Here is an 18,853-nt window from a genome sequence, read left to right on the forward strand (position 1 = left end):
CACTGTTCTTCAAGAACAGAGCTCAACCTGAAGTATTAAATCAGAACAATCATCAACATAATAGATGTAATCAGACTATTCAAAGCTCATGGCTACAGGCTGATGTGATCATCTTCTTTCCTCTTGCATGTTACAGTTTTGTGGGTTGTTATGAATCAGATGAAAAACAAAAAAGATTTAGAGTTGTCACTTGCAGTTTGGTCACAGCTTTCATTGATTCTTCAGGATCTTCTAAATACCTAGTCCTAAATATTTTGGAGACCAACATCTCTCAAAATCTCAATACAGTATTCAAATTTTCAGGATTTCAGGAGGGGCTTTTTTTAGTGTTTCGGGTTTTTTAAGAAGAAAAACATGAAGCCCTGAGTAACAAAGAATTGTGATCCTCATGTGAAAACTGTTCATTTAAGAATATTTCAGTCTAGACACTTCAGTGCAGCAAAATTATTTCACTGATCCCAAACTGTCTGTGGAGACCCAGAATCAGATTAATTTCTGTTTTGGAATAATCTTTTGCCTCCATAAAAAGCAAGTCATATCTTCCCATTTAAATTCAGAAATTATTATCCATATCAAACATTTAATCTGTGTGCACGCTAGGATAACTTTAAATTTAAAAATTGTCTCTGCATTTAATTTTATAACTATATGATTTTTAAGGGCACAAAGGAAATCAGTTAAGTATTTATCTGGAGATACTTCCTACTGAATGCAGGTTCATGCCAAATGCTGTTCCTGCCACCATGACTCAGAGGAGTCAGAGGCAGAGAAATTGATACATAATTCCTTTTCTATTGGTGACCACAGAAGAGACTCAGGACAGGTTGTTCATAAATTCTGTAAATTTACTTTGAAATTAACAGAGATTATTTCAAAACTGTAGCTCAATCCCATTTTTATCCTATTTTTAATTCTCCTAATTTTGTATTCCAAATTTGGTTTATTATGCAGCCAGTCTTGAGATAGGCTGCAAGAACTTTTCTTAGTATATTAAGAATACTTGATATTAAACAATGATTTTCCTCCCTCAGTGAGATACTATTTGTGTTTTGATTTACATCTATTCCTCCAGTCCCTTTTGATGAAGTTTCTGAACTTTTGTGTCATAAAGATGTAAAGATACAAATTTATCCCTGCTCTTAAATATAAGGCACTTCAAAGCAATGTGTTACAGTCAGTTATTAATTTTTGATGGGGAGAATCACACAGAAAAAAACAAGAGATAGGAAAGCCAGACTGATTTTATCTTGGTGGAGGTCCTTACCTGGGTATGGTCAGAAACTACATTGCTTGATGTGTAATTAACCCACTGTCCAGCACTCTGGTGAAGTAAAAGAATGTTGACTTGCTGATTAAAAAATCATTTTTCTTGTAACTTTTCATTTTAAAAGATCTTTCAGAATTGGCAAGCCTGTCTTATTCATCTGCCTCTATGGAACTCTTTTCAGTACTTGTTAGCCCTCCAACATCCTAGTAAAGTGTCACTTCAAGTTTCCATATTTCCTGGTCTTGAAAGCAGATTGCTTGAAGTCTTGCTGACCAGCACCTGAGGTCCTCTGGATAATTCCCTTCTTTCAGAAAGCTTTCTTTTCCCCCACTGCATCTTGCTGTCACTAATACAAGAAGTTCTGCCTTTTGCTATCCTGACGATTGAGCAGGACCTTGGGTTTGGTCATTTTTAAGGTGCTTTTAGACTATCAGGTAGCACCTGAGACTTAACAGGGACTGCTAACATAGCTAAGAAATTGGAGTACAACAGATGAAAGGGATAGAAGGCTAAGGAAAATACCATGTCTAGAGAAAGATGCCTAAAGACCATCTCTTTGTAGACTTGTGTCTAGTTTTATCAGTATATCCTCCAATGCCAACTAGAAGAAGCAATTCCATGTCTCTAAAATTGCTCTTGAAAATGACTGATGGACCCTCAGGCACTGCAGGTAAATTAAGCACAATCTGTATTAGCCAACTCCAGGCATGTCCAAGTGTAGTGGGTCACACCAGCTTCCATGGACAGTTATGAGTAGGGAACTTCTCCTGGATACAGTGGTGCAAATGGAAGTTACACTCCAAGTTCCTCTCACTTTTCTGTCAGCACACACCTACACTCCTTCAGTGAGGTTCATGGCCAATGCCAGCAACCTCTCAGGTCTTTCAGAGTACCTGGTTAAGTGGCCTCTCTCTGCCTCACCCTAGTCAAAATCAATTAGTCATCTCATTATAATAGAGGGGCTGTGATGGGCATATATGTCCAAACCATAAATAGGCCTTCCTAGACAGAATTGTTTACAAAACTTACATTTGTTTACACCTTCCAGCAAATTAAGAGTTGGTTAAGTTTACAGATAAGTATTTTGCAATATACACACACAGAGCAATGAAGCAGAACTGGAAGTTCAGTCACACAAAAGACAAGACCTCGGCATAAACAGCTTCCAGGCAGTAAAAATTTGAAAGGCCTTTCTGATTTGACAGAGGCCCTTCCAGTTCACAGAATGCTTGATTCCTACCAAGGTTAATCCTTTGTTGTTGTTGTAATTGCTGTTGTTGTGTTTATACATAAACTATTTTGCCAGAGTTCTCATTTCCAGTTGTTCTTCAGGATGTCCAGATGGGACAAATCTGTTCTTGTTTCATGCCTTTACAAGAAGACCTGAAACAAAGTTGACTCCATATTTTCGAAAACTAAATGTGATTTCTCCTTCCTTATCATCTTCTTCACTGGTGTGTCCTATGATCTCCTTTCATCTTTTTTCACCATCATCCAGATAATGGATTGACTTTCATGCCATAAAACTTACTGTACAGCTAAACCTACTCCCCAGTAAATTCCCTCTGATAAGTGGGAATGAAAAGGGCTCTCATGTAGTTAGAAATCCAACTGACCCATTCCTCTAGAGAATATTTAGTGAACTTGACTGTGTTTGATAAGGGAAGGTCAGTTTTCCTACAAAAGTAATAGTTTTTAGCTCTTTTTCTTTCTTTACACAGTAAACAAAATAGCAAAAGTAAAGACAAAGATTACCCAAAGCCAAGTTGTTCCTTTACATTTTACTAAAGAAGACTGCCAAATCCAATAAGGTGACCTTGACATATGAAATTAGTAATGCACAACTGTTGCTAAGTGTAAAAAATTTTCAGATGTAAAGCAGTAGATCATTTACTTTCACAATGAATTCAATTTCTTTCATTGATTCCAGTTTTCAATGACAAAAACTTGCATATATGATAAAACAAAATGCACCAAAATCTACCAATAAATTCTTTTAATAAAAAGTGATAACTAGGCAGATGTTGCTGGCAAAATAATGGGTTAGCCTCATCCCAATTAAACTTTTCATATCTATGCGAGAAGAGTTGGAAAAATCTGTTGGCTTAAGAGAGGCCGCATAATAAATAAATAAATGTGTTGCAAAGATTAGAACAGGGAGGATATTTTAGGCTAATTTGGATGGTACTATCTTCTTCCATAGACAACAGCAAAATCAGCCTTTGACCTCAAAACACAAATTGGCACTGGAAGCTCTTTATTACTTTTTCCAGTCACAAAAACATTAACCTCGATATCCTGGCCAAACTCCAAACTGGCTGATTACATTCTGCTGCTCTAATTTTCCTCTGCAGGCTCAACCAGATCCAGCATAATTTCCTGATATGTAGTGTTACTGAAAAAAAACCCTTTTTTCAAAGTTGCTGTCAATTTTTCCTTCTTGCCTCCTCATTTGTATGCCTTGTCTTACGAGTTGTAGGTTGTTTGAAGGTCAGAATTGTTTGGTTCTGGATCACAGATTTTACTAAACTGAGGGACTATGAACATGGCCAGTGCTGCAATGATAACAATATCTTTTCATCCCTTTTACTCTCTTGTAATACACATAGTGTAGCCTGGCTATAGTTTTTTCCCCAAGCACTCACGCAGTCAGACTTTTGTTAAATATCACATCATCTCAAGAATCAGAAGTCAAAACCACAGCCTAAAGATACAGGGCATTCTGAGTGTGTTTAAAAACCAGTTGCCAATTTGATTGTAAAATAGCACATTGCCTAACTCCACCTTGTTTTAAAGCAATAATTTGTTAAAGAGATTATGATTTCCATGGCCATACAATCTAATATTTTTTCAAGAAGCTTGGATATAACTGATAGCAGAATTCATTTAATTCATATTTAGTATTGATCTGAGACATTACTTTTACTCTTAGGAAAAAAACCATTCTCTACAAAAGCATCTCTGGTATAAATGCTGATTTCACTTTGGTTCTATAAAGCTGCACACCTGCACTTTGGGTAGTTTCTTACTGAGTAACTTAAACTAGTTACAAATATCAGCACTGAGATCACTTGGTATAAGCACTTCTATCTAAAACAGAGGATGCAGTGCTTCTTCCCCCAGCACAGTCTCAAATAAAACAGCACTAAGTGCAATCTGGTGGATTAAGTGGGTTAAGTGAAATGCTATCACAGTAATTTATTATTAAGAGAAACGGTGATGGCTTAGATTAAGAAGATTTGTCTGTCTCTTCTAATTAAGGTTAGGTTTGTAAGAAGCTTTACTGCCCTTTGAAGCTACAGAGACTAAAATTAGGACTCTGGTTCCGTTTAAAATGTCACTAGGTTGGTCTATAATCCTGTGGTCGTTGCTACAAGGGATCATTCCTTCTATGTTGTGATTCCTTGTTTGCAGGATAGTGAGCCGGGACAAGACCCCACGAAGCAAAGTCTGATCAGTCTGTTAATGAGCAACCAGCTGGTCCTACAGGACACTGTGATGCTCTTCCAGTTACCTCTTGAGGAGTCCATACTGAACGGGAATTTGGCAAAGCAACGAGCTATAAGACACAAAGAGTTCCATTGCTGGCACAGAGCAAATGGTGGCAGCAAATGGGCTGTGTACAGAAAGTGAAGAAGTTTGGGGGGGCAAGAGCCGTCCTCAGGCTGTGAGTGAACTCATTTTACAGTGGTGTTTACAATCCTGCATGTGACAGCAGCATCCCAGGCTATAGTGTCCTCACTGCTGATCTACAGACAATGTCAAAACTCAAATCAGTAAATGGATCACTTCTAACTTTTCTTATTATTCCCCTATGTACACAGCATCAAATGAACCTGTGGGGCTGTTACAGGAGAGAAATAGCAAAAGCTGTTCAAAAATTTTTAGGAAATTTGAAGATTGGATTCAGTTTTCCTTAGTGATGCATAGACCTAGAGCAGCTCTGACTAGAGTAGTAAATTACAGAAACAGAAACCTCATTAGATGGAAAGATCAGGTGCATTTATGAAGAACAAAGCCCTCTTTGAGAATATTTAGCATGACAGAATATTTGAAGGAAAAGTAGCCATGGTGCTTCAAGTCAAAACTCAGTTTCTGATTGGCTGGGATATTAAAATACTCCTCCAGTAGGTCGGACATGAAATTATGATTCACTACATAGTGCCTTTCTCTAAATGATCTGAAGCTGTGCTTCAACTGAGACAAAATAGCATAAGTGTGTGGATGCACATTCTTCTGCTAGGTCTTATGTACCTGTCAGATAGGACAGTGTGCTGGGAGCCACTAAATTGCTATTCAGTAGTTTAAAAAGAGAATAATCTTTTAATTTGGTTTAGTGAAACAAAGCAAGTTTATATGTGTATTGGAAGGGATGAACTGCAAGCACTGAGTCTCAGATATGTGAGTGAGAAAATCTCTAATCAATTAATTCAGTAAGAATCTACCAGCTTTTACTGTTCAATCTGTTGAGCAATTAATGAAATTTAATTGCTCTGTTGCAATGTTAATAAACTTTTTATGTTACAGGGCATATCTTTTGCATTGTATTCTTTGTTTCTTAGATAAACTCTGTAATGTTTTTATAGACAGGAAAATCCAATTAAGCAGCAAAATCAATCACCTGTCATTCAAATAACCACTCATAAAATCTGAGCAGCACATATTCATGAAGGACCTCCTGAGTAAAAGCTATTTACTCTCCACACAATCTTATGACTGCTTTCAAATGAGGAGTGAAAGGGCTCAAAAAGATTACAAGAAGTCACTTAGTTCAGTCCCCTTTATTTACTCAGATTAACACAGGGATAAACAATACCCACCTATTCTGAACAAATAGAGCAGGGTGGTTCACAAAGTATTTCTTACAGTGAGAGAAGGGTACAGGTATAATCAGTAGGGCTTGTCTTGTGCAGTTCAGTCTATTTTACTGTGTCCAAACCCCAGTATCTACTGCAGCAGGCATGAGCAGTTCCTGTGTGACATTGGCTGAGGTCCTGTGGGCAAAAGGAAGCTCTCTGGAGGAAGAAGAAATATGGGCACTCCTGCACCTGTCCACAAGGCAGCTTCTGGAGGATCTTCACAGAGGTGAGGTGACAAACATCTTTATAAGAGTTCTTACTGTTGGAAATTAATTATTGAGCTATTTCAATTCTTTTGAGTTTGTTTGTTTGTTTGTGGGGGTGGGGTGGAGACAAAAAACTTAATGGCACTAACAGGGTATTGCTAATAAAAGTAAGAAATCTTTCAGTGCTGCTGGGATTACGTGCAGATTGCTCTGCCTACACAGAAGATCTTCACACAGTTTTGGCTTTTTTTTTTTTTTTTCAAATTAAACATCAAGTAGTAATTAATCTAAGTACAATTATATGCAGACAGAAGAGTCCTTCCTGAAGTCTGAATAACATGCACCCAGAGAAAGTGCAGTGTCAGCTAGGCTCATGTCCTTCATGGACTGATAGAGAAGGGCAGACAAATCCACATGGCTCTCCATTCAGCTATAAGAGATTTTATCCTTGATGATAATAATGTAACTTATCATTATGATGTTTGCTTGCCAAGCAGGCCAGCTTGAGAGAGCACAGAGCACAACTGAGCAACAACCAGAGAGCACAGCTGAGCAACCTGTCACATTTGGAGAACTGTTTATGTGAACGGGTATTCTTTTTGAGGGGAGAATGGATGAGATGTGTTCTTACCTCATAAGCATGTAGAATCAAAATACAAAATAGAGAAAACAAGTGATGTGTAACTTCTACTATAGCTGGAGGAGTGAAAATTCATAAATTCATTACCAACTAGTTTTTAATGGGCTGGAACACTATAGGAGGTTGACTATACCATCAGTTCCCTATTAACTGGTGTAACAAGGGGATAGACTAGCCCAGGAAATACAAGCACCATAAATGTGCAAAGGAGTGAAGCACAGAGATACCCACCTGGATACATTCAGCATAGGTCCATCTATTGACTGTGCCGGACACTAAGCTGACACTATGCTCTTCTGATTGCTGACTTACCAAAACATTTTTTTTTTAAAGAGATAATCAGCCTATGTTCCCTATGCTACACCAGATAAATTTAGGGTATCAGAACATGAAAACTAAACCAAGAAGAAGTAGGGGTGTACAACCAAACTGGGCTGCAGGCCAAGTGTTAGGCTGCTAAAACTTGTCTTTAGGGAGCTCAAGTCCAGAAGTGATGTCAAGCTGGAGTCATTCTGAAGCTGAATCCACAGTGTTCCAGCTATTTTGAGCACAGGGAAGGTTACCTGCCAGTGCATAGCATCATCCCAGTTGAGTAAGGCATATCTCTGACTCCACATCTCCCAATTGCAGCTATATTGTTTCTGTAATCAGCCTCTTTTCAAGGCTAATGCTGCCACATTTGCTGTGCTGTGCATGGTGCAATAAATCATGCCAGATCTCATGATGATCAGCACCACTTGGCACAGAATATTCCTGGTGTGCTGGGGCACTGCCAGGTCAGGCAGGAATGCCACTCGTTGGCTGGCCAGCCCTGCAGAAGGCCAGGTATTCTCCACTAGGATGAAGTACAAGCTGGCTGGCTGTTCCTCAAACAGACAAGCTTCCCAGCATGTGTGACTTGTGTTTGCATACAACACTACAGAAAACATGCAAGGAGCAGAAGAGAACACTAGCTGAAGGTACTCATGGTCAGAGAGCCCAGCAATCACCAGGCAAGGCCACAGTGACAAGGCAGGTCTGAGGTCAGGCTGGGAAGTCAGTCTGTGGCTCAGGACCAATAAGGTCCCCAGTCAGGCAAGTCATTCTGGGTCCATCTTCAGTGATGAGTTTGGTTATACAGGTAAGATGCCAGAAATATGATTTTCTGAGTACAGTGAATAAACACTAAGATCTTCATTTTATCAACTTCAACATTTTTCAGACGCTGCCATCTGTGTGATTTGCCCATGGTCAGTACTACTGTCTGCTGAAGGAAATTTGTTTTTCCAAAACAATGCATCTCAGACAGAAGCTGCCCCTTTCAGTGCACCAGAATTGCTCCACCGCCCAAGTAAAAACCAGCACTTTGGACTAACCAAGGTGAGAAATATTGCAAAGTGCATGTTGACAGCACTTCATGAAGACAAGCTTGTGGGTTTTAATGCAATTTGCCAGGCATCTACTGTCACATCCCATTTCTAATAAAACTAATCAAATTAGGCTATAGTTAGAAAGATGTTACATGTATCTTGCAGCTTATTGTTGGATTAGCATGCATGTCAACATCAAAATCAATTTTGAACATCAGTCCCACAGGCCTGAAGAAATGTATTATTTGTAAAGGCCTACAGAAAGGAAGAATTTCTATGGAATGGTGTTCAAGCAGATATGGTAATTGTAATCTCAGAAGCAGCAGGACTGCAGTATCTGTACAATCAGAGGGTAGAAGCAGTCCCAGGAAGTCAGAAATTTGTTCAGCTTTGTTAACAAATGAGTCTGACAAATGAGTCTCTCTGGAAAGAGAGTAAGATATAGCATTCAGGCACCTTAAAGTTTTAAATACCACTCAGACCGCATACTCCCCTCAGGCAGAACACAGTATTTTCAGCTTCCCACACAACTGACCACTTAGACACTATAGGCAGAAAAATGAAGCTGTGGAATAGGCAGCCTTATTCCAGTAATTATTTTCCTGCATATAACAGCTAGTCAGTCCCACAAGTAGGGGAGAATTTTAATCAGCAATGGGAGAGCTTCAATATTAAGAAAGGAGTTCAATTTTCTTTCCCTACTTCTGGCGTCTTTGAACAGAGGGCAGTCTGGCTCAGCTCCTCAAGCTGAACAGTACTAATGATGCCAAGATGATTTTTTTGCCTTTTCTTTTACATACATTTTATATAACTTTTGTGTATCCTCAGAATTCTTAGCATGCATACTTGTAACTCCTTAAGTCTGATAACTTAGCATAGCCCAGACATCCTGAAGGCCTCAGAGTAGGAGGCCAGAATACCCTATGCTGTCTTGGGAAACCAAGGTCCTGTCTAGAACATACCCTGTAAACTACAGATTCAGCCCATCCAGGGGGGAATTCATTGAATGGGGAAATATCACATCATTCATCCAGGCCTGCCACTGGGGCACCCCTGTGAGATATGCAGATTTGTAAGGTCTATAAATTGTATACCAGTGATCTGTCGTGTGTGTGCATTGTGGCACATCTCGCCTTGGCAAAATGGTGCACCATAACGATCCTTATTAAAACACCAAGACAAAAACTCCTTATCCCTTAATCATGTCTAGCTCTCATTTTTTTAAGACCAGGAAAAGACATCACTAATTGCATGCAACCTAGTCCATAAGCTGAGTCACTATTTTACTTTTAGATACGTTTACTCTAGTTTTTATAAAAAATCATCTATATGATTCTGTGACTTCTGCCATTTTGTGACCATAGACACAAAGAGATGGTGTGTCTATTATGAGACTTTCCTATACTGATTTCCTGTATTGATTTCACACAGGGTTTCCTTTTCTATTTTGACAGATGCTGGTGTATTCCTTAGGAATGACCCTCTATTGGTCAGCAGATTACCAGGTTCCTCCAAACCAGGCCAGTAACACAAAAATTTTTGTTTTCATTTATTCTGGTAGGTTTAAACAATGAGAGGCATAGTCTTAAGTATCACTAAGAGGGGCTTTCTGTTTTGGACTACCAGAAAAGAATTTAAGAGCTTGTGTGAAGGTCAGTCTTCACCAAAAATATCAGTTCACACAAATCAGGGAATTTAGTTGGAGTTCATCTTTTCTTTCCTTTCCTTTTTTTTCTCCCCTATGTTTCTTCAAAAACCAGCAAAGTGGTTGAATCTTATCCTTGGAGGAATTTAAAAGATGTGTAGTTGTGGCACTTAGGGACATGACTCAGTGGTGGACTTGCCAGTGCTAGTTTATGATTGCACTCAATGATATTAAAGGTCTTTTTCAATTATTCCACGATTCTATTATTCAAAGTGAGACAGGACTAAAACAAAAACATCACGTTGGCATGATTGTGATGCTGTGCATATTTGTGTGCTTTTTCAAAAATAGAATGGAAGAATAAAGCTAAATGACTCCCCTTATTTCTGAAAAAATTCTATCAGTATCTCTGCAAGCTGAAATTACAAGTTTCTTGCTTACCCAGAATCCTTCCAAAGACTTGCAACATACATTTTGCTTCATTTCTATATTGATGCTTTTGGTTGCTTGTTCTCAATTTGGAGAGCACAGATTTCTAGTAGATTTAACCCCCCCTTCACATTCTTCTAAGAGAAAAAGCTTTATAAGCTAAATGGCCTTAAAATATAAGAATCTGGTCTCTATGACAACAGTTGTGGCTGGTAAAACTCCTCACCTTTTTGAAGCTAATGCTACCACATACCTTACTTCCATGAATCTTAGATTCACAGTCTAATTAACAAAGCTCTGGAGCAAACTGAACTGTCTGTCACCAAGAAGCCCCTATTGGGGCAACAATCATTCTTGGAGGTGCCAATTCCCTCCACGGCTATCCTGGATCCCATTTATGGGATCCCACTAATCTCATGCTGCTTGTCTGGAATTCTCCCAAAGTCTAAAGGAATTCAGTGCATGTTTCTCACCCACGCTTACAGAAATTCCTGATCCCAGTTTACACAGGATTTCAGTCCCCTGGGAGATGTCATTTAACAGTACCTCTATTTTGACTCAGTCCCTCCAGCTGAGTGACCAACTACATACACTCTTGCTGACACTGTGTGAAGATCTGCCACATAGAAGACTTTCTCCTGAATCCATTCTGGAAGCATGCGAAGCACATCAGAAGGAATCTGCTTCCTTACCAGCAAAATTCTACATAAAGAGAATGGTTCAGTTTGCAGTGGGAAGTGTCAGTGAGGTAAGTACTACTCTCACACTCCAGTCATCTCCTTTTCTGTTGTGAGAGAGGTGCCCAGCAACATGGGAGACAGGTGAGTGACTGCCAGAATTAATGTTTGTATGGATTAAGGAAGTGAGATTTGGTTCTAAACTTCTAGGCAGGAAATTGTGTGGGCACGTGTACAAGCAAATAAAGCAATGAAGCCATCTCACACACCACTTCTACACTCCTGGGAAGTGATTGAGCTTTTGTACTTACAGTATCTTAATTTCTTTAGTTAGTACTGAAGCAATGATAACCTTTACAGAGACCTCATATTGGCCAAAGTAAAGGACGCTACACAACAGTAAAAATTTCTCCATTGCCATTCTGGTTTCAGATCTCATTTACATCATGTTAGGAAGTTAGGTCATTGTGCTTGTGTGGAACTGAATATTTGCTGTGCAATCAAACTTGATCACATGAGATCTTTAAAAATGAGCAGATAAATTTTTTCAAAATTTGAAATATCAGAAACCATTTTTGTTGACAAGCTGAATGACAATGGAAGAAAACACACCAGAAATTTTTTGTTTTCAGTCAGTATTCAATATGATTCTGAGAATAATCTTTCCCTTCCACTCTTTCCTACTCTCTTTGCTACTGCAACAGAGGGTGTCCCCTCTTAAACTTAGCTAGCATGAGAGCATGGAACCAACGTATGAGAGCATGGAACCAACATACTCAGTCCCGCTTTGTGTTACTCTGAGAAAATGAAGTTGCTTATCCAAAGCAGATCAGCAGCCTCTGACAGCCAGAGGGCAAGGATCGCATCACTTTGAGAGTCTGAAGTTCACATATCATATGACAGTGACTTTGAATATTGCTGCCTTCCAGACGGAGCAGGTGGTCACTGAAGACAGCACAGCCTCCCAGCTCAACAGAAGTCACGTGATAAGGAAAAGACTGCATGAAAAAATATCGGACACCTCAACACTGGCATCCCAGATGAATTTCCACCAAGGTAAAGAAAGATTTATAACCTGAACTCTCTAATAAGGATACAGACAGCCTTTTCTGTGTCTTTCCCAAAGTAGATGGATTGTTTAATTTCATGCTGTAGTGATTACATGTAGTGTTAGATAGGACAGTTACCGCTGTACATATAAATTACTTCATAAAGGAAATACTCTGAGGCAAGTCAGTGAGGTTTCTTTTCCTTATTTCCACAAAGGACAGTAGTCTCAGGGCTGTGAAGCAACGACAACAAATCAGCTTGCACAGATTTGACTCTTAAAGCACTTTGCATAAAACCTGTGCATATAAAGCTCCTCTACTTTCAAAACTGCTTTTGTACTTTGCATACTCCAGTGTATTTTTGTAGGTGAGGTTCTGTGAGATTATCTTCCTGCCATTAAGGAATATATATTCATCTTTCTTATTTGATTATTCAAGCAAAGATTTGTGGTTTCTTTTTTTGATTTTAGTTTAATTTTCTATTCAAAAGATGCTTTATAAATTCATACATGAATTGCTGGAGTGATTTCAAGACAAGGCCAAATCCTGCTCACTATATATATAAAACAGTATATACTAATTTTTTATTTAATTTGACTAAGATCAAGATTTATTATCTCTCAGAGTAATTCTATAACTCTATAAGTAATTCTGTCTTTTTTCTAGTGTCCACACTGTACTGTTCACTTTGACAGAGATCTCTGATTTTGGAGCAAGGGGAAAGCTGGCCCAAGCTACACAGGATTTTTTTTTAATATACTCAGCATTAGGCATATGAACAATACAATTCCTATTCAGTAAATCACACATATGCTCCGTGAAATCAGCCAGAATCAAACACAGACTTAAATATATCTGGAACATTTTATTAGGTATTATTGCTTATAAGAAAAGGGGATTCTTTTGGAAACATACAGAAAAACTACTCCCCAAGGCATATTGGTTCACTCACTCAAGAACTGAGCTTGTAGATTCACACTTGCAAAAGTAGATAGAAATTCTTCTGCTGCCAAAAGGGATGGCCCCATTTTCAACCCCGTATTAGCCACAAATTCCTGCCAGTTTCCTTACACTAGTTCTAGGGATAATGTATCTGGTGAGATCTCTGTGTTTGTCCGTGACTCAGGTCACTTGACTTACACTTGCCAAAGGACTTCAATGAATTAGACTGTCAATTATATTGAAAATGTGTGAGCTGCACTTTGCAAGACAGCATTCCATTTCTTCCTTTTTTTAAATTAAAAATTATGTTTCAGAGATTCTGTAAAAGGACAAGAGAGAATGAAAACAAAGCAAAATCGTTGTGCAAGAAAAATATGTACATCCTAATGAATTAGGATGACCCATTTAATGGAATTTCTGCATTCGACTCTGGTAGTGGATTCTGTTTGGACATTGTCCAACCAGCACACAGAAAGAAGAAGCTACAGCTCAAGGTTTTGGACCTCAGAGTATAAGGAATAAGAACTTTGCAGGTTATCTGCACTTTGCAACCTTTCAATTAAATATATAGAACAGAATTAATGTATTAGATTTGTTTTATATGGAATAGTTGAGAAGTATGAAAGCAAATTTTGGTCAGAATAAGATTATGAAAGTAATAGAATTAAGTTTCCAAGCTTTCCTCAGTCTTTAAGGAATTGGAGTCAGGGTTAGAATACAGAAGGATGAGGACTATATAAAAATTAGCCCATCCAAATGTTATTTACATTAACATGCAAATACAATGACTTATAATAAAAGTATATGATTCACCACATTTCCTTCCTGTTTCCAGACAAAGGGCCCAGATTAATGAACTATAGTCAATCAACAGAAGATTACAGACAACTCTCTGTGGATTATAGTGACTCTAATAGTATTTCTGAAAGTACATCTTTGATACTGTCTAACCGAGGACACAGGAGAGGTAAGATTCTTAAAAAAGATTATGTTTGTGACTTATGTATTCATCTCTTTTGTCCCCTGAAGTGTGGGACTGACCACATACTAGGTGATAGTTATTCCTATGCTACTTGTGGTTATGTGACTTGGGAGGTATATTTGTGCTAAATTGTAGAGCAGAAAGATACTTTTATATTAGATTCTTTTTCACTTGTGTCTGACAGTAAAGCTATATATTCCCTGGTTACCACGTAACCCCATCAGCTCCTTCTTGCTTCATGCCCCCTTTGCCAGGTAAAGCTGCTCAGCAGGTCACAAAGTTTGACATTATGTTTTTAGCACATGGGGTCTTGACACAGAAAAGGTGGAGCTACCCCTCAAATGCAATGTGGTGGGCAATGTCAAGATGCCAACTCCAAAATCAGTTGGATCTATAAATAATACCTAAGAGTGAATGTTCTATGAGGACATAACTCAGAGAGAAATTAGGCACATCCTGGGAAAAAACCCATCATGTCTTAGCCTCTAAGCCCTAAGCCCTCAGCCCAAGGATGAGGAAAGGGAGGTTACTCCTGTTAATGCTCTCCTCCTGCAAGGTGCTTTTCTGAAGCTCCAGAATTGCAATCAATACCAGCAGCAATAAAAACCTGAGACTGCAGCTGCTCCATGAGTGACATACATGCATGAGTCACACACACAGTCACACACAGGGAAGGTAAAGTCAGAATAGAAATCTGTTTTGTAAGCAGTTTAAAAGACATTTTAGTCATAAACTTGCCAAAGGCTCATTGCAGTGACTTTGTGCATATCTCAGTCTCCACTGAAACACTGGTAGCTGTGCATACTCAGGATTTTGTAAGACAGGATTCTAAAAATACATGAGTAAACACAGAATGTGAGAGCTTGTTTGTCACAGACATTCTTTCATGACATAATATATTTTAGAAAAAGCATTCTTCTATGAAAAGAAATATTACCATCTAGTAGAGCACCATTATCAAAGGAAATGAATATCTCTATCAAAACTCTACATTAGGAGCTCCTTGAACATATAGTAAATCTACAGCATCAACTTCTTTGAAGAATACATGTTAATTTAATGTCAGGTGTGTGTTGGATTTGTGATCAAAGCATGGCAGTCTGGCCACTGAAAGTAGCCAAGTTGTCCCACTGCTATAACAGCTGATATAGAAAGACTAAGGGGAATTTTATGGTCTTGTCAAAATATATTTATGCAATTATATTAAGACCACAGTGCAAGCAGAGAATTGTGTGAGGTTTTCTCATTAAAAAGCATGCTTCAGGATTGAATCTTAACTTTGGTAACTAGCTTATCTCAAATCTCACATTTTGTCACTACCATCTGCAGCTTGAAAAATCCCCACATGTTTATGCTTATTTTAGCAATGGGACTGTAGATTTTCTAAGTTTCAAAATTGCAGTTGGTTGGTTGGTACACTAGAATTCAATGTCACGTTTTCATGTTGGAATTCAGAGTGAAGTCTCAGGGTGTAGTGCATGAATATTTCATCAAAATTATTCTACTTCCATGATAAGCTTCCACACAGCTTATCTTACCACCTCTATCATCCTACTTATGTAATAGTTTGATATGCAATTCTTCAAATAAGATCAATGAAATGATCCAAGTGAACAAAAATTTAACCTTCTCACCCTTCCCTAAAGATTTCAAACATCTCTGCGGATACAGGAAACATTCATAGAACTACCACTTGAATCCACTTGAATAACCCTCTCTGGTTCTCCCCCTAAATTTCAACCTTCATCTATTTGGCCCAAGCACACCTGTCCATTTTGTAGCAACAGAGATGACTGAAGGTGAAAAACAATGCAATCCTTATTTGCTAAGGCCCCACAACCCATCCATTACTCCTACTGTGGTTTTTATTTTGTTGTAAAAACATTCACAATATATTTAACATAGAAAGTAACCAGGGGAGTACACACAAACATTTTCATTTATTTGATTTTATATTCTACTCTGATTAAGCCAGAGAAGTTTCATGCTTTTTTCTGCCCATTTTATGCCTGAAAATAGAAGAACAAAAATTGGGCATAATTTCTGAAGAGAAAAAGCTGATTCACAAATTACCCCCATAGAGATGGAAATGACAGCCATTGTACCTACACAGCTGTTTTCCAAATTACATTCACATAAAGGGTTATGAAGAGGAAGTAACAATAACTAGGGAACTGGGAATACTGCTGGTGTAGAATTCACTAATCCTATTAAATAGCCATTTATCATGTCCAAGCAAGGACACAAGAGAGGAAGCTGCCAGTCTAAATTTCTTCCCTGTTGTAATTGTCCCAACATGTGATGCTGAGTGCTGCTACTATTGCTTGAATATTGAAATTTCCTTTATTTATTGCAGGAAGAGTTCCAGAGACACACAGATCATGTGACACCACACTTAGTGGATCAAGGACAGAAAGCAGCTACAAGCTCTTCATAAACAGGTGAGCTCAATTCAGATTCTACAAGATGGAAGCTGTTTTATAAGCAAGTGAAGCCAGGAACTAGTGTGGCAATGACAGTATCAGAAAAGGCCTGAATTGCATTTGAGACTGTTTTGCTTATAGATACTATTTATATAGAATAACTAATAAATACATATTATTCTATTATGTAGAATAAATAAATAATATTCACCTATACTTGGTTTGGTTCCAAGTGGAACAGTCCAAAAGCTCCAGTGAATGGAACTTGGGCCCTGCACAATACATACCAAACAAATTCAGGATTTCTACATTTACTCTGCACCACTGTGTCCTGCCAGATACCACAGGCCACCCAGAACAGCTGCCCCAGCTGTGTCTGCACCAGGCAGGGAAGCAGCACTAGCCCTCTGTGACTGAAACAGATGGGAAGCTGCTCCACAGAGACTGTGAAAGGATGGATTTGATGATCTTAGAGGTCTTTTCTAACCTTACTAATTATATAGTTTATGAAGGGAAAAATCTGTTGAAAATGTATGAATAGTCATCACTTTTCATGTCAAGGCATTCTGTCAGAGTCCTTATTTGTCCACATTCAGATTTTGGATGTGGTCTTGCCTTGCTGTCACATTAAAGTGCTGTCACACCTTAAGTGTTCCGGAGTGGTTTATGTCAGACCATGTATGCAATGTATAATTTTCATTTGTATTTCCACTTCAGTGCTTATACTGATTTCTCTCACTTGTGTCAGTCATACCCAGCCCTGCACCACCACTGTACCTGAGAGTTGCAGGTAACCCAGGGTCACCAGCAGTAAAGACCTCTGCTCTGTCATGAGGATTAGCCTCATTTGAGCCATGGCATGACAGCAGCCCTGTAGACATTGGCAAAGAAAACCGAGGATTGTACAGCTGATACTAACTCCTTTTCAAAAGCCAGGGAAACTCCACTGCTACCAAACAAGAGTTTTCTAGACTGGGTGTTAGCACCGTGCAGCTCTAGTCATGGCTGCTTCCAAAGGAAGAAGAGATGTAAGTACTGTCAGCCTCTAGGCACCACAAAGACCAGAATCCCACAGTTAAGCACCATGTAATCCCTACAGTCATCCCATTTAAATTGGGTTCCTGACCCAGTTAAACAGGAGTTTCTTCTTTTAACATGAGTAATTCAGGCCCACAGGAAATGCTCAATTTAGATCAACTCCCAATTAAATGTGTCCCAAGTAAACAGTTTGAACTTCCTGATAAATCAGCCATGATAATCTGGGCAATATGAGATATCCCAGTACACCTGTAAAACTGCAACAAGAGATTGCAGGATAGTAGCTGCTTTTGTCAAGAAAGAAGTTTCTGTCTACTTGTCTAACTATACACATACACTTATATTTATACACGTGTTCAACAGCATCTATATATGCTCACATGGAAAACACCATTACTTTCTACATTAAAACCAAAGAGAGCTTTCTGATCTGAGATTTCACACACCTTTTTCTTAATTAAATTGAAAATTCCCTCAGTTACCTAGGATGTTAATTTATCCTAATGAATTAGTATTCAAATAATTTAATTCCCATTCTTGGAAGATTCTGAATAATGAAACAACAAATGTTAAGGCTTTCTGAAGCTTTTTTCTTGAGAAAATAATAAATGAGGAATTTGCTTCATCCTGTAGAATTCCCAGAAGGGAATGAGGCTACAGTCTTTGCCTGTTGGCTTCACCAAAGTTAAACCCGCTGGACCTGGCTCACCAAATCAAGAAAAGAAACAAACCTGACTCTATTGAATCAAAGCAGAGTTAAGATTTATTTATAACGGGCACCAGTAATATTACTCCTGTTAAATTATTTCTCTTTTTCTCTAAAGAAACATTAAGGAGCTTATAGCAGACATTGCCCTGGACTTCATAGTATTCCAGTAGTTACCGTACCTTAAGCTCTCTGTCCCCAGGTCGCTGTTGGGTTGACTGCATGTTTTATATTTTCCTCACTATGGCATTTCCCTTGGAGGTCGGTGAGCGCTGTAGAAGAAATCCCAGCTGGAACTCAGAGGAACGGCCGACAGAACCTGCTGAGCTTGGGCTCCACCTTCTCCGTGTCCACAAAGGACTACTCAGCAGCTGCTGCATCACAGAAATGTTTCTTCCACAGGAAGGAAAAGGTGAATGATGAAAAAGATATAAGCTGATTTCAAGTAAATATCACTAAAGAGAAGCCTCTCATCTAATTTTTGTTTGACAGTGATGTGCATAATAACTACTGACTCATCTTATTAGATGAGTATTCTAAATTGACAGACTCCAAATTAGGCATAATCCAGTTGTGCTGTCAGAACTGAAGGCAGTGAAAGCAATTGTTCATAAGGACTATGCAAAAGCTCATAATTGAAA

The 18,853-nt window shown here is 38.6% G+C and overlaps 1 protein-coding gene across 1 annotated transcript in view; it reads left to right on the forward strand.

Moving 5' to 3' along the window:
• The first annotated feature begins 1,909 nt into the window (after positions 1 to 1,909).
• The window catches only part of FRMPD2 (FERM and PDZ domain containing 2), a 62,090-nt gene continuing 45,146 nt past the window's right edge, over positions 1,910 to 18,853 (forward strand). The window contains exons 1-8 of the mRNA XM_059477654.1: positions 1,910 to 1,937; positions 6,212 to 6,352; positions 8,174 to 8,331; positions 9,776 to 9,841; positions 10,958 to 11,143; positions 12,002 to 12,128; positions 16,402 to 16,486; positions 18,331 to 18,373. Coding sequence (XP_059333637.1) covers positions 1,910 to 1,937; positions 6,212 to 6,352; positions 8,174 to 8,331; positions 9,776 to 9,841; positions 10,958 to 11,143; positions 12,002 to 12,128; positions 16,402 to 16,486; positions 18,331 to 18,373 — 834 coding nt within the window. The remainder of the gene's footprint in view (positions 1,938 to 6,211; positions 6,353 to 8,173; positions 8,332 to 9,775; positions 9,842 to 10,957; positions 11,144 to 12,001; positions 12,129 to 16,401; positions 16,487 to 18,330; positions 18,374 to 18,853) is intronic.

The sequence above is a fragment of the Ammospiza nelsoni genome, chromosome 8, assembly GCF_027579445.1.
Source record: "Ammospiza nelsoni isolate bAmmNel1 chromosome 8, bAmmNel1.pri, whole genome shotgun sequence".
Taxonomy (NCBI): Eukaryota; Metazoa; Chordata; class Aves; order Passeriformes; family Passerellidae; genus Ammospiza; species Ammospiza nelsoni.